Source organism: Ranitomeya variabilis, chromosome 5 (assembly GCF_051348905.1).
Source record: "Ranitomeya variabilis isolate aRanVar5 chromosome 5, aRanVar5.hap1, whole genome shotgun sequence".
Lineage (NCBI taxonomy): Eukaryota > Metazoa > Chordata > Amphibia > Anura > Dendrobatidae > Ranitomeya > Ranitomeya variabilis.
In genome coordinates, this window is record NC_135236.1 from 342,755,016 (window position 1) to 342,770,210 (window position 15,195).

Consider the following 15,195-nt stretch of genomic DNA (forward strand, 5'->3'; position numbering starts at 1 on the left):
GCAGATCTTCCTCAAAGAATTGGATTAGATGCAGAAAATCTGAAGCTGGTAAAACACATGTAATCCACAGATTACTATCCATAAAGTTTTGTCAATGCCAAACACTAGGAAATATTAAAAACGCAGCCAGTGATCTCAGTCCCCCCATCTTAATAGCCAGTAAAGGCTAATTATACAGCTGTGATCTGATATTAATAGCCTGGGAAGCTTAATGTGTACTATCCCCTTCCCAGGTTATAAACATCTGCCCCCAGCCATCGGCTTTCCCTCTACTGGTTACAAAAATTGCGCAGGAGCCCACGCCATTTTTTTCCGAAAAATAATCTTTTTAATAAAATATGTCCAGTAATTTGCACATACTGTACTAATTGTATTTGTCACAGACATCTATATATCTATTCTATGTATTTACTGTATGTAATCCAACTCTTCTATCCTGTCGGCTGCAGTGATTTTACAGAACACGGCAGATGAATTGCCGACTTTTATTCTATCTATGTAGTATATATATATCTGTGTATTCTATGTGTATATATCTATAATCTGTCTAAATCACTTTTACTGTACACTGCACATGAATTTCCGGCTTTTCTTATGTCTAATATGTGTGTGTGTGTGTTTTGATGAATATTTCCTCTGAAAATGATGTGTAAATGACAGAGAATTGCTGTATGAAAAAGCTCATGTTAAAATGGCATTGCAATCGGATGTAAATCGAATGCAGTTGTGGAAAATCAGATTGTACTCGCATTACACTCGTGCGACTCTCAGCAGGGAGACTCGGACCGATTTTTCATACATTTAATGTGACTCCAGCCTAAGAAAAAATAAAAAATAAAACGCTGGCATGGCAAGTGAGTCATTTGTGACTGGAGCCCGCCGACAGAAATCCAACACATTTTTAAACAATTGTGAATGTGTCACACTTTCAGCACGTAACACCTTAGGAAATCTTTGGGTACAATGTAATAATTCAACACCACAATCTCGATGTCGCAGTGTATCCCTAGCTAGTCCAATTTGATCTTTATTTCTTATTTATACAAAAAGTTGTGTGACTGATCTTTATAGCCAAACAGTGCAGTCTAAAATATCAATGTAAAGTGTGACACAATTGACATAACCGTACTCAAATTGAAAGCTGCAGAGACCACGTTCCCTCTTCCACTAGCTTATCGGATAGTGGCCTCAGTTCGTCTATGAAACTCACTGGTATCTTTTAATTTTACACGATTTTTTCCCCATTCACATTTACATGCAAATGGGCAATGAGAAGGCTTTTAGCTCTGACAGCAGTAGATATAGTTGTTTCTGTGAAACGCCTCCACATGCTGAAGCTGCCAGTTCCGGAGGTGAGAGAAGACAGCTGATGTGAAAAGAGCTTGCCATGTACCTTTACTATAATGAGTCCTGCTGTTTCTTTAGATTTAGATGTTCACGGAGACAATTATAGTCTCTTTTATGGGCAAATGCATTTCTCAAAACGTTTGACATCATATCTGATCTCCGTTCACAGACATAACTTAAAATTGTTCCCTTTCAATTGGCTGCGGCACCATCAACGTGACATCGCAGCAGCCAATCGCTGAACGGTTGTGCCAGTGTAGACAGAACACCCCCTTCAGAGTCGCTTAGCCCACTGATTGGCTGCTGTACAGTTGACAAGATGTCAGCACTGCAGCCAATGCCAGGCTTCAGGGGCAGTAGCGGAGGCTTGCCGGTGGACCCGCAGAAGGTGAGTACACTGTGGTTTGTTCTTTTACAACAAGCTGCAGCTGGGATAGAAATAAACAATCCATTTAAATCAAAAATATTCTTCACTAGTCAGAGCCATAATTATGCCTTCATGTTATGCTTATAATTTGTATTTTTTTTAATATGTGCTACCTATTTACAAGTATTTGATTTTCTGCAAAATTTGTACCGATGTGGTTAAAAGGACTGGAGACATTTTAGGGCTCATTGAGATTTCTGTGCCAATTGGTCCGATCACAAACCGCTAATGCATGAACTGGCTGTGACTCTCCCAAACATAGCATGACTGTTTCATATATTTCCACAAGGCTGTCACACTTCAGCTGGAAGATGCACTGCCAATCTGTGCATTGCTGTCCAATTTTGGACTGAAATTCATGAACGTCTGAATAAGCTTTTAGAGCAAGGTGCCTATTCAAGACTGGTGATGTTTATGCTAGTCTTGTAGAGGGGGCATGGTGGAGTCAGATAGTCCTGAATCATTAAAAGGGGCACAACTCTTAATGAATCAGGTTTGTTCAACAAGTGGCATGCATGTCGTTAGATGGACCAGCAGCCATGTTCCCCCTGAAGACATCAATGCTACATTGTGTGTTGTGTTCCTAATATGTTTTCTTGTTACAACAAGTGTTACATGATGTTACTGTCTAGAATGTAAGTGAAGTTTACCCAGTAACACTGCAGGCATAGAGTTAGTTGAGGATTAACAGTCAGCCAACATTGGGGAGGGGGAACTAAGGGTTATTGCCAAGTTCAGGAAGTGAGGAGTCAGTGAGTGGTGAGCAGGGACAACCAACAGGTTCAGGACAGTGGCTGCTAAGGACATGAGCCCAGGACCTTGGGGCAGTGGATTTCCAGAGAATCCTTCCGCAAGGGTCCTCTTTATGCTGGCCTAGGAACCTCAAGATAAACGTCGGGGCACATTCTGCCTGCAAAGCTGCAAGAGAAATTGGACTCAAACTCTAAGAAAAGGAGAAGATTCCAGAGAGCCAGAGATGATAGTAAAAGGTGTGTTCTACTTATACCAAGAACCAGGGCTGCAGTTGTGTCTGGTACCTGTGGGAAAGATGACAACCCTTTGGGCCTATCCTGTATGCCTGCCTGTAAGTACTGCCAATCACCAAGTAAAAGTTTGGTTCTTTTTATGAACCTTGTGTCTCCTGGATTGATTGCTGCCCTAGCTCCAGAAGGATTCCTGAAGACAGAAGAGGCCTGCGGCCCTAAAGTAAGTGTGTTGCACCCCACACGCAGCAGTATACCGGGACTGGGACACAAAGCAAGAATGCCAACGCAAGTGGAAACAGAAGCTCGCCCACGACTACGTCGCTTGGGCATTTTACATGTAAAGAACCAAAGATCACCACAGGTCATGATCAATTTAAGGAGATGTAGTGTCACCATTTTGGCAGAGCTGTCTGAAACTGGTGTGAAATGCTAAAAGTTGCCAAATTTTTGCACAACTTCAAGTTGCACAAAATTTTTGTGACTTTTCAAAACTTTTTACTTGACCAATTTATGCCTTTGAGCAAAGACACTGAGAAGTTATAGTTGTCCACTAGGCTGCCAATTAAAGCAGGCATCTAAACTGTTTAGTAATAAAAGTACAAGCTATTCTGTGTGTAATTCATATCGATTTGTAATCGCATGGATTTATCTTGTGGTCTTAATTATGGTATTGCTATGATATTATTCTTTTGTAGTGCATCCAGAAGTCTGAGCATTATGTCGTCAGTGCACGGTAATGCACAGTAATGTAGTGCTAATATTTGTTTCACTGATCAGCCGCAATGACTGATGTTACTGAGAACTTTAATACGAGCTGTAAAGAGTTATCAGTCTGCTGAACAAACAGCCTGGAAGCTGCCATCTGCTGTTATGTTTTTTTAAAGACTGTTGGCATACATATTGCACAGGAGTATCCTTCTTTGTTATAAATTTGTGTAAGATTATATGTGGTGGTATTTAGAGAAAATAGTATTCATATTAACCCCCTAGTGCTCAAGCTTGCTTAGGCCTTAGTGACTGGCCATTTATTTATTTTGTGCCTTTCCGCTCTGCAGCAACTAAAAAAAAAATAATAATTGAAGTTTGTTTGAGGTTGTCATGCCAGAAGACTAATTGTTATTTTATGGTGCTGTTTTGGCTACCATCTAAATTACTGTGTAATTTTTAGCAATGCAAATAAAGAAGATTATTTATTTTCTTCTTTTCTCCATGTTTTGTTTGTTTTTTTTTGTTTTTTTTTTTGGGGGGGGGGCATTTTTTTCTTTTTATGGTTAATTTTTTCACACCGTAACATAGGAAGAAGAATACAGCAAAAAAAATGGCCGCACTCCAGACGTGAGAGTATGAAAAAAAACACCTTTTCTTTATTAACCCATGTACATATGACAATTTGGCTCTTCAAACAGTGTGAGCCATGAACAGCTCCCTCAGCATTGGTGCTGGCTGTATGTCAGTGCCAGAGGGCACATTTCCAGCCGCCACTCTCAGCACACTGAGTGGTGAATGAACCCACACCGACACCATCTCCATGACTGAAACCCAAACACTGCCGGGAGGAATAAAGTTAATTTCCTCCCAGCAGTGGGGTTCAAAGTACGGGCAGGTTCAGAATTCTATGCCAAGCTGAACTGTATTTGGTGGTAAATCACATCTTGTGCCAATAGTTTCAGCCAAAGTTCTGATGAAATCAGCTATTTTGGTCCAGTTTCATCTTATGTGCTTGGCGAGTTTAAGGTTACTATCTGTGTTGATGAACACAATTTGTTTTTTCATAACCTATCTTTACACTTGTTTTGGCCTTAATTTTATTTTTTATGCAGAGCTCCAAATTCCAACAGCCAACCAGACAAACATTACTAGTATGTGTTTTGCATTGTCAAGTTGGACTCTTGACGAGAGGTGGTCCTTGTCTTCACATATATTTAGCTATATGGTGTAAATGTGAAAGCTAACCTGCTGGTCACCAACAATACATGAGATTCAATATACTGAGCTCCTGTACTCCGGCTACTGGTGGCTCCACATAGTAACCATGTTATCTTTTTAAGGCTATATCTAAGCAGGGAATTGTAAGCCTTGCATCAGATGAACATAGCGCAAACTACTATAGTGTTATATATTATGGATAGAATCTGTGGTAATTTTGGACCCAAAAATGACATAACAATATTAAGATCCACCACAAAGGTAGACCTTGTCCCTTCCTATTTAGACAATAAAATGTGCCTTGAGGCATATAATCTTTTTAAGTGTCCTTGTGTGCTGCTTTACAAATACATGTAATTCTTTTATTTACTTATTTATATACACAGGCCCATAATTATAGGAAATGGCAAATTTGAAATGGTAATTTGTGCCAAATGTATATTGTATTCACTTCAACGCTGCCACTCTTTATTAAGCAAATGTCTCACCTTAATGATGAATTTCAAATTCAAACAGATAAATTACACCATGAGGTAATATGACCTGGGAAAGGGGCAAATTTCTAACATACAGATACCCTAAAAGAGCAAAGACCCACTAGATGTCTGTACCTCTCACTAACAGGCCATTAAAACGTAGCCTTTATTATAGCAACTAAAACATTAGTTACATAAAATCTCAATGAAAGAAGAAAACTGAGAGCACTCCTCATCCTAAAAATAGTCCTTTATTGCAACGGAAGAATCTTCAGCAGGGGAGAATGTGAATTGTGATAGACGGCCGTTTCGCGCATGCAAACAACATGATTATTTGATGCCATCAGGGGATGGGCGATTAGCGTGAATGCCATGGCACTCGGACACACCTCTAATATGTAACCTATGGTTATATCATTACATAGGAAGTCATCACGTTTTTGTAATCACAAAGATGTTACCTAGCAATACTATGAGTCACTAACAACTCGCCAATAGCAGGATTTTCCAAATGACCCTATAGATGTCAAAATAAAGCATTAAACATGTCCTGACACCCCAATATTGATGTGGTCCACTTCATGATAAGTAAACTATTGTCATCAGTCATGTGCCATTACATCACATGACGCATCAGCAATTAGCATAATCCTTCATAGAGAGAAAGCATCCATTGCAGTGATGTGAAGCTCAGATATTGATAGACTTCAATAGGCTCCATGTATTATATTATATCATAGTGATAGCCTGTTATACTGATGTGGCACTTTTTTTGATGGCCAGGACACGCTTCCTAATTAGAGGAACATTCAGTAAATTGTATAGTATCAGATCTTCTAATACAACAACATCCAATTATGTGGCGAAGTAACTTTATCCTTCATTCAATGGATTACTATCCAATATGGTGTGTGTGTATGTATGTATGTGTGTGTGTGTGTGTGTGTGTGTGTGTATATATATATATATATATATATATATATATATATATATATATATATATATATATATTTATATATTTATTTTAGCTGAAGAGCCCTGAGTTGCCTGGGCATAGTAAATATCTGTGGTTAGTTATAGCACCTCACTTCTCTTATTTTCCCATCACGCCTCTCATTTTCCCCTCATTTTCCCCCTCACATCTTTCATTTTCCCCCTCACATCTCTCATTTTCTCCCTCACACCTCTCACTTCCCCCCTCACTCCTCTCATTCCCCCCTCACTCCTCTCATTCCCCCCTCACACTTGTCATTTCGACCTCACAACTGTCATTTTCCGATCACTCCACTATTTTCCCTCACTCCTCTCATTTTCCACTCACACCTTTTCATTTTCACCTCAAACCTCATTTTCACCTCACACCTCTCATTTTCCCCTCAGTATATACATGTTTGTCATCTCCCTTATATATAGTATACACCTGTATGTCATCTCCTGTATATAGTATATACCTGTATGTCATCTCCCCTGTATATAGTATATACCTGTATGTCATCTCCCCTATATATAGTATATACCTGCTGTATGTCATCTCCTCCTGTATATAGTATATATCTGTATGTCATCTCTTTTGTATATAGTATATACCTGTATGTCATCTCCTATATATAGTATATACCTGTATGGCATCTCCTGTGTATAGTATATACCTGTATGTCATCTCCCCTATATATAGTATATACCTGCTGTGTCTTCTCCTCCTCTATATACCTATGTGTCATCTCCTCTTTTATATAGTATATACCTGTATGTCATCTCCTCCTGTATATAGTATATACGTGTCATCTCCTCCTGTATATAGTATATTCCTGTATGTCATCTCCTCCTGTATATAGTATATACCTGTAAGTCATCTCCTCCTGTATATAGTATATACCTGTGTCATCTGCTCCTGTATATAGTATATACCTGTGTGTCATCTCCCCTGTATATAGTATGTACCTGTATGTCATCTCCTCCTGTATTAGACCTCGTTCACACGTTATTTGGTCAGTATTTTTACCTCAGTATTTGTAAGCTAAATTGGCAGCCTGATAAATCCCCAGCCAACAGGAAGCCCTCCCCCCTGGCAGTATATATTAGCTCACACATACACATAATAGACAGGTCATGTGACTTACAGCTGCCGTATTTCCTATATGGTACATTTGTGGTCTTGTAGTTTGTCTGCTTATTAATCAGATTTTTATTTTTGAAGAATACCAGACTTGTGTGTGTTTTAGGGCGAGTTTCATGTGTCAAGTTGTGTGTGTTTGAGTTGCGTGTGGCGACATGCATGTACCGACTTTTGTGAGATGAGTTTTGTGTGGCGACATGCGTGTAGCAACTTTTTGTGTGTCGAGTTGCATGTGACAGGTTAGTGTAGCAAGTAGTGTGCGAGTTTTGTGTGTGGTGCGTTTTGAGTATGTGCAAGTTTTGTGTGAGGCAACTTTTGCATGTGTTGCATCTTTTGTGCATGTGGACATTTTTCCGCGTGTGCAGGTTTTGCGTGTGGCGAGTTTTCCATGACGTGAGTTTTGCACGTGTGGCGAGTTTTGCGTGAGCCTAGTTTTGCATGTGGCGAGTTTTGAGCGGCGACTTTTGTGTTTCGACTTTTATGTGGCGAGGTTGGTGTATGTGTGGTGAAATGTGTGCTGAGGGTGGTATATGTGTGGCGCATTTTGTGTGCGTGTTCATATCCCCGTGTGTGGTGAGTATCCCATGTCTGGGCCCCACCTTAGCAACTGTGCGGTATATACGCTTTGGCGCCATCGCTCTCATTCTTTAAGTCCCCCTTGTTCACATCTGGCAGCTGTCAATTTGCCCCCAACACTTTTCCTTTCACTTTTTCCCCATTATGTAGATAGGGGCAAAATTGTTTGGTGAATTGGTAAGTGCGGGGTTAAAATTTCGCCTCACAACATAGCCTATGACGCTCTCGGGGTCCAGACGTGTGACTGTGCAAAATTCTGTGGCTGTAGCTGCGACGGTGCAGATGCCAATCCCGGACATGCACACATACATAGAAGTCAAAACAAAAAGTCAAAACCGCATCCTTTCATATAAATTGAAGGTCTCAGTGGACACAAGGGTGCACGTCCAAAACCAGGGAGCCCATCCCGGCCAGTATCAAGACCACAAAGAACAAAAAGACAGCGCCACAATGGATGGTGAAAAAATAGGAGCTTACATTTATTCTGCCTCCTGTAGGGACGTTTCGGTCAACAGTGCTTGATAAAGGTCTGTTGACCGATACATCGCTACAGGAGACAGAATAGATGTAAGCTCCTATTTTTTCACCATCCATTGTGGCGCTGTCTTTTTGTTCTTTATGTACACATACATACACACACACTCAGCTTTATATATTAGATATACAGTTATATGAAAAAGTTTGGGCACCCCTATTAATCTTAAGCTTAATGTTTTATAAAAATTGTTTTTTTTGCAACAGCTATTTCAGTTTCATATATCTAATAACTGTTGGACACAGTAATGTTTCTGCCTTGAAATGAGGTGTACTGTACTAACAGAAAATGTGCAATCTGCATTCAAACAAAATTTGACAGGTGCATAAGTATGGGCACCTCACCAGAAAAGTGACATTAATATTTAGTAGATCCTCCTTTTGCAAAAATAACAGCCTCTAGTCGCTTCCTGTAGCTTTTAATGAGTTCCTGGATCCCGGATGAAGGTATTTTTGACCATTCCTCTTTACAAAACAATTCCAGTTCAGTTAAGTTTGATGGTCGCCGAGCATGGACAGCCCTCTTCAAATGATCCCACAGATGTTCAATGATATTCAGGTCTGGGGACTGAGATGGCCATTCCAGAACAGTGTAATTGTTCCTCTGTATGAATGCCTGAGTAGATTTGGAGCGGTGTTTTGGATCATTGTCTTGCTGAAAGATCCATCCCCTGCGCAACTTCAACTTTGTCACTGATTCATGACCATTATTGTCAAGAATCTGCTGATACTGAGAGGAACCCATGCATCCCTCAACTTTAACAAGATTCCCGGTGCCGGCACTGGTCACACAGCCCCAAAGCATGATGGAACCTCCACCAAATTTTACTGTGGGTAGCAAGTGTTTTTCTTGGAATGCTGTGTTTTTTTGCCACCATGCATAACGCCTTTTTGTATGACCAAACAACTCAATCTTGGTTTCATCAGTCCACAGGACCTTCTTCCAAAAAGAAATTGGCTTCTCCAAATGTGCTTTTGCATACCTCAGCCGACTCTGTTTGTGGCATGCTTGCAGAAATGGCTTCTTTTGCATCACTCTCCCATACAGCTTCTCCTTGTGCAAAGTGCGTTGTATAGTTGACAGATGCACAGTGACACCATCTGCAGCAAGTTGATGCTGAAGCTCTCTGGAGGTGGTCTGAGGATTGTCCTTGACTGATCTCACCATTCTTCTTCTCTGCCTTTCTGATGTTTTTCTTGGCCTGCCACTTCTGGCCTTAAAAAGAACTGTACCTGTGTTCTTCCATTTCCTTACTATGTTCCTCACAGTGGAAATTGACAGGTTAAATCTCTTACACAGCTTTTTGTATCCTTCCCCTGAACAACTATGTTGAATAATCTTTGTTTTCAGGTCATTTGACAGTTGTTTTGAGGAGCCCATGATGCCACTCTTCAGAGGAGATTCAAGCAGGAGAACAACTTGCAAGAGGCCACTTTAAGTAGCTTTTCTCATGATTGCATACACCTGGCTATGAAGTTCAAAGCTCCATGAGGTTACAAAACCAAAAAAAGTGCTTTAGTAAGTCAGTAAAAAGTAGGTAGGAGTATTTAATACAAGAAAATGATAAGGGTGCCCATACTTATGCACCTGTCAAATTTTGTTTGAATGCAGATTGCACATTTTCTGTTAGTACAATAAACATCATTTCAAACAGAAACATTACTGTGTCCAACAGTTATTAGATATATGAAACTGAAATAGCTGTTGCAAAAAAAAACAATTTTTATAAAACATTAAGCTTAAGATTAATAGGGGTGCCCAAACTTTTACATATAACTGTGTGTATGTATATATATATATATATATATATATATATATATATATATATATATATATATATATATACATACACATTAAATCACACACATCTAATTTTTACAAGACATTAAATAGTTAACACATCCATAGTGGACTATCGCTATTATGCACCACAATTTTCATACAGCACCCCATACTAACATATCATTCTAAAAGGATTACTGCATAGAATGATCTAAAATATACATCTTTGTTTTTTCCGAGCACTCCAACCAAAGATCAATATTTTTGATCTATATTCAATGACAACCATTGGGTGGTCTCCAACCAAAGTTATTATTACAAACCATAGAATATTTGTGTGTTTAGAATTCATATTGGTAAATACAATGAAATTAGCCATTATAATGAAACAAAAAATATACCATATATACTCGTGTATAAGCCGAGTTTTTCAGCACATTTTTTATACTGAAAAAGCCCCCTTCGGCTTTCACTCAAGTGAGGGTTCCACTTACCTGTTCTTTGGTGCAGTGTCGGTCTCTCCCATTCATCTACGGGCGCCTGCAGCCTTTGTGGGTGGTCAGATGATGATATCACCGCTCTTGTTTTGCCCTGCATGCTGGCAGCCTCTGTGTTGTGTGTGCCGTACTGGGCAAGAACCTGCCTGCTTCTGTGTGCTGGTACCTTGTTAGAGGAATGTCGGATGTGGCCTCTCTTCTTCTCCCGCTCTTCTCTAGGGCTGTGACCAATGATATTGCCTTTACAGTCTCACCCATGTTTGGTCATGCCCCCTTGTGTTTTCCAAGCATTGCTGAATACAAGTACCGGTATATCTCAGGTCTTGAATATACAGTATGTATAAACAATTTTATGTACCAAGGCAATGAAAAACCAGTGTAATATCTCTCTTTTTTTTATATGCACTTCAGGTACTACAGTGCAACAATTTTACAGATGTCCGGTGTGGATGATGATAGACTGGCTATTTGGCTCGCCGCTATAACTGCATTTACAAACTTCAGTTTTACACTTATTGGTGTTTGGCTTGTGGAAAAAGTCGGCAGAAGGAAACTCACACTTGGAAGTCTTACAGGTGGATGAAGAGTTTAAGGCTGTTGTAACCTGGAAAATACAATATTTTGTATTCGTGCTGTTATAGTATTAGGCTGCTTTCACACTAGCGTCGTACGACGCACGTCGCAATGCGTCGTTTTGGAGAAAAAACGCATCCTGCAAAATTGCCTGCAGGATGCGTTTTTTCTCCATTCACTTGCATTAGCGACGGATTGCCACACGTTGCATCCGTCTTGCGACGGATGCGTCGTGTTGTGGCGGACCGTCGGCACAAAAAACGTTACATGTAACTTTTTTGTGCGTTGTGTCCGCCATTTCCAACCGCGCATGCGCGGCCGGAACTACGCCCCCGCCTCCCCAGACATCACAATGGGGCAGCGGATGCGTTGTAAAATGCATCCGCTGCCTCCGTTGTGTTTTTTTATCACAGTATGCTTCGGTACGTCGGCACGTCGCATTGCAACGTGCGTTGTACGACGCTAGTGTGAAAGTTGCCTTAATTAAACTTACTATTTGGTACTTGACACTATTGCATTTATATTATTAGCATTTATATTATAATTAACCCAAAAAATCAGTCTGAAAGTACTATCTTTAATAAGTTTTTTATATTAATTATTTTGACATTTAGCTAATAGTATGCTTTTGTTGTTAATATGTATGTGTTCTCTTATTTTCAATGTTTCAGTGTCCAATATTTCTCCTTCACCTCATTGGGGGTCACAGGACCATGGGTGTATGCTGAGTGAGCACAAAAAAAGGTTAGCTCCTCCTCTGCAGTTTATACCCTCATGCTGGCTCTAAGTGAACCAATTCATGCTTAGTGTCTGTAGGAGGCACACAGGTCTGGTTTTCAGACCATTCTTTTTTTATTTCTTTTTCTGTGAAGATGAGTAGGGGCGACGGACCCTATTGAAAGGGTTCGATCTCTCCAAACCAACAACAGGCGAGCACGTGGAGTGTCACCTCCCTGTATCCTCTCCTGCGACGTGGGACACCATTGCCGGACACAGCCCTGTCCACCCTTGCCAGACACAGCCCTGTCTACCCTGAGGTAGTGAAACCCTAGGCTGCACAGAGGCACAGAGACAGTCCGTGCGGCCCCCACTGCATCACCAATGTTTAAACTGCGGTGATGGAAAGAGGCAGACGGTCCATATCTTCATCCCTTGCAATGGAAAATGGATCGAGGGTGCCTGTACCATCCATTCTACAGCCCACCTCCCCACTTACCTGGTGGATTCTTCATGGAGTGAGTATGTGAAGGGGAGTGGGCTGGGAGGGCTCCTGCAGCACTGCCTTCCTCTTCGGCAAGGCCCCGGCGTTCTTCCGGCCGGCGCCCTCATTCCTCGGTGTGTCTGCAGCCTCCGACCAGAGCCAGCAAACACTCTTTCCGGCTCGTGAGCTGGCAGCTCCACAATTTCCGCCGCGTGACGCGCCCCCGGGCATCCTTCTGGCCGGCACCGAAACCTTTCCCCCTGGCTTCGGACTGTATTAGGCCGCTGACCAGCGGCCCCACCCCTAGGCGCGTGTATTTCCAGCGGCCCCTCCCACCCGCTTGGTGCTTCTCGAGAGGCGCCTCTTCTGAATCTCGGATGGGGACACCGCTGACAAGCCGCAGGGCTCACTCCACGAGATCCCACTGCAGATAGACAACCTTCCAAGGCGCTTACGGGCACAGGACCTGGGTAAGTGCTGCAGCCCTATATGCAGGCAAGGCTGCTCTGACTCCTAGAACTGCGTTCCATATACTAGCAGACTCCCAGCAGCATACAGCTCATATCAACCAGGGGTACAGCATTTCTAGAAAGGCCAACAAGACTCATACTGTGTTGTTCACCTCATGTACCTCTTGTCAGACCGCTTTCCCGCAAGTGCAGAATAATCAATTATGCGAAGCTTTCGATCCCGAATGTGCTCAAGAGCCCTCCGCTGCAACCGATCCCAATGAACCTAGTCCTCCTGAGGGCACTTAATCTGTCACAGTCTATGGCATCGCTGGCTAGAGCGATCAAGTCCCTTCAGGGCCCGGGACAGCAGCTCGCCTGTCTTAGAGAGATACGCCAACTCACAGGAACCGTCGGCCTGCAGGGGCCGCTCTCACTCAAATCCGACACAGGCAGCCTGGAGACAAACCCATACTGCATCTCCCGGGCCCACTGGCGCCTTGGCATCCATGAGCTCAATCTCTCGCTCCCCCTCAAGAGAGGTCTGTAGCGAGCAGAACTCGGATGACAACTATGACGGGCCCCTCAATCTGGATGTGCCTGGTTACCAGGAGACAGTTGATCTCATCCTTGAGATTGATGAGGAATCCACTCTTACCACAAGGTGTCATTTAAACGAGCCAAACGTCCTCATAGGGTGTTTGGCAGTCACTCAGAGTTCAAGGACATAGTTCAGCGGCACAGGGAGCAGCCAGACAAGCTTTTCTCAGGTCAGAAGGCGCTTGAAGCGAGATACCTTTTTGTCTGGTCTACGCAAAAAATGGGCAGAATCCCCTCCAGTGGAATCAACCCATATCGCTTTTCGCATCCAAAACCCTGTTGTCCTTACCTAACGGATTCTCTATCAAAGATCCCACAGATCATCTAATAGAGAGCCTTGCTCGCTCAGTCTTTGAGGCTTTGGGTTCAGCACTCTCCCCTCCCTTCGCAGCAACATGGGTGGCTAAGGCCATGGTATCCTGGGCAGAGTCTCTAAATAGAGCCTTGCAGGGTACTGACCTTCCACCAGAGGTAGCAGATCTTGCAAATCAGATTGCTTTGGCTGGGGACTATTTGGTTAATGTATCCCTGGATACGGCTAACTGCGTGGCACTTGCGGCCGCAAATGCTATCTCTATTAGAAGAGCTCTGTGGCTCAGAACATGACGAGTGGACTCAACATCAAAAAAGTCCCTGACTTCTCTGCCTTACCAAAGCGGCCGGTTATTTGGTGAGAAGCTAGACCAGCTTATTTCGGACACCACAGGCAGGAAAAGTAACTTCCTCCCCCAATAAAGGGTTAGGCAACTGTTTCGTCGCCAGCTACAAAAATGTTTTAGGTCCTTTCGTAGTCCCAGGTGGGCCACCTCAACCAATCCTTTTGGCTCGGGTCGCCCCACTCAGGGGGACAGAGATCATCAAGTCTCATACAGATCCAATCCGTTGGGGAAGAACCGTCCCAACCAGTCCAAATCTAAGGGATCCAGGTCCCACAGATTTTCAACCAAATGATTTGAGGCATTTTCCGGTCGACACAGGCAGAGTAGGTGGTCGCCTGCACCTCCGGATACAAAATAGAATTTGGTCGCCGACCCTCCAAAACTTTTTTTCCTTTCCCGTCCCCCAAGGCGAAGGCATGCGCTCTGTCCTTCCAAGCCATCGATTCACTCCATCACGACGGGGTTATCATTCCCGTACCGGAAAACGAAAGATTCCAAGGGTTCTATTCGAACCTGTTCATGGTTCAGAAAAATGATGGAACTGTAAGGCCCATTCTGGACCTAAAGCTCCAAAATAGATTCGTCAAAGTCAGACATTTCCGGATGGAGTACCTCCGCTCCGTCATTTAATCAATGGTAAAGGGAGAGTTCTTGGCAATATATATATAATTCCCACTTTTCCCTCTCATCAAAGGTTCCTGCGCTTCGCTGTCTGCTGGTTATACTTTCAGTTCACAGCCCTGCCCTTCGGACTAGTCACCGCCCCAGGGTGTTCACAAAGGTCATGGCGGCCGTCATGTCCATCCTGCATTCTCGGGGCATGGTCTTCTTGTCATACTTAGACGACATCCTGATCAAGGGACCGTCTTTCCAGGCTTGCGAAGCGTACGTCCACATCACGTTAGACACGCTTTCTCGCCTGGGGTGGCTGATAAACATGAAAAAGTCTTCTCCCGTCCCAGCTCAGAAAATTTCCTTCTTGGGAATGATCTTGGACACCTCCCAAGGGTTGGTGATTCTCCCACAAGACAAAGTCCTAGCCCAC

The 15,195-nt window shown here is 42.7% G+C and overlaps 1 protein-coding gene across 1 annotated transcript in view; it reads left to right on the forward strand.

Moving 5' to 3' along the window:
* Nucleotides 1–15,195, forward strand: part of SLC2A13 (solute carrier family 2 member 13) — a 340,922-nt gene that overhangs the window by 296,963 nt on the left and 28,764 nt on the right. Inside the window, exon 5 of the mRNA XM_077264817.1 lies at nucleotides 11,080–11,243. Coding sequence (XP_077120932.1) covers nucleotides 11,080–11,243 — 164 coding nt within the window. The remainder of the gene's footprint in view (nucleotides 1–11,079; nucleotides 11,244–15,195) is intronic.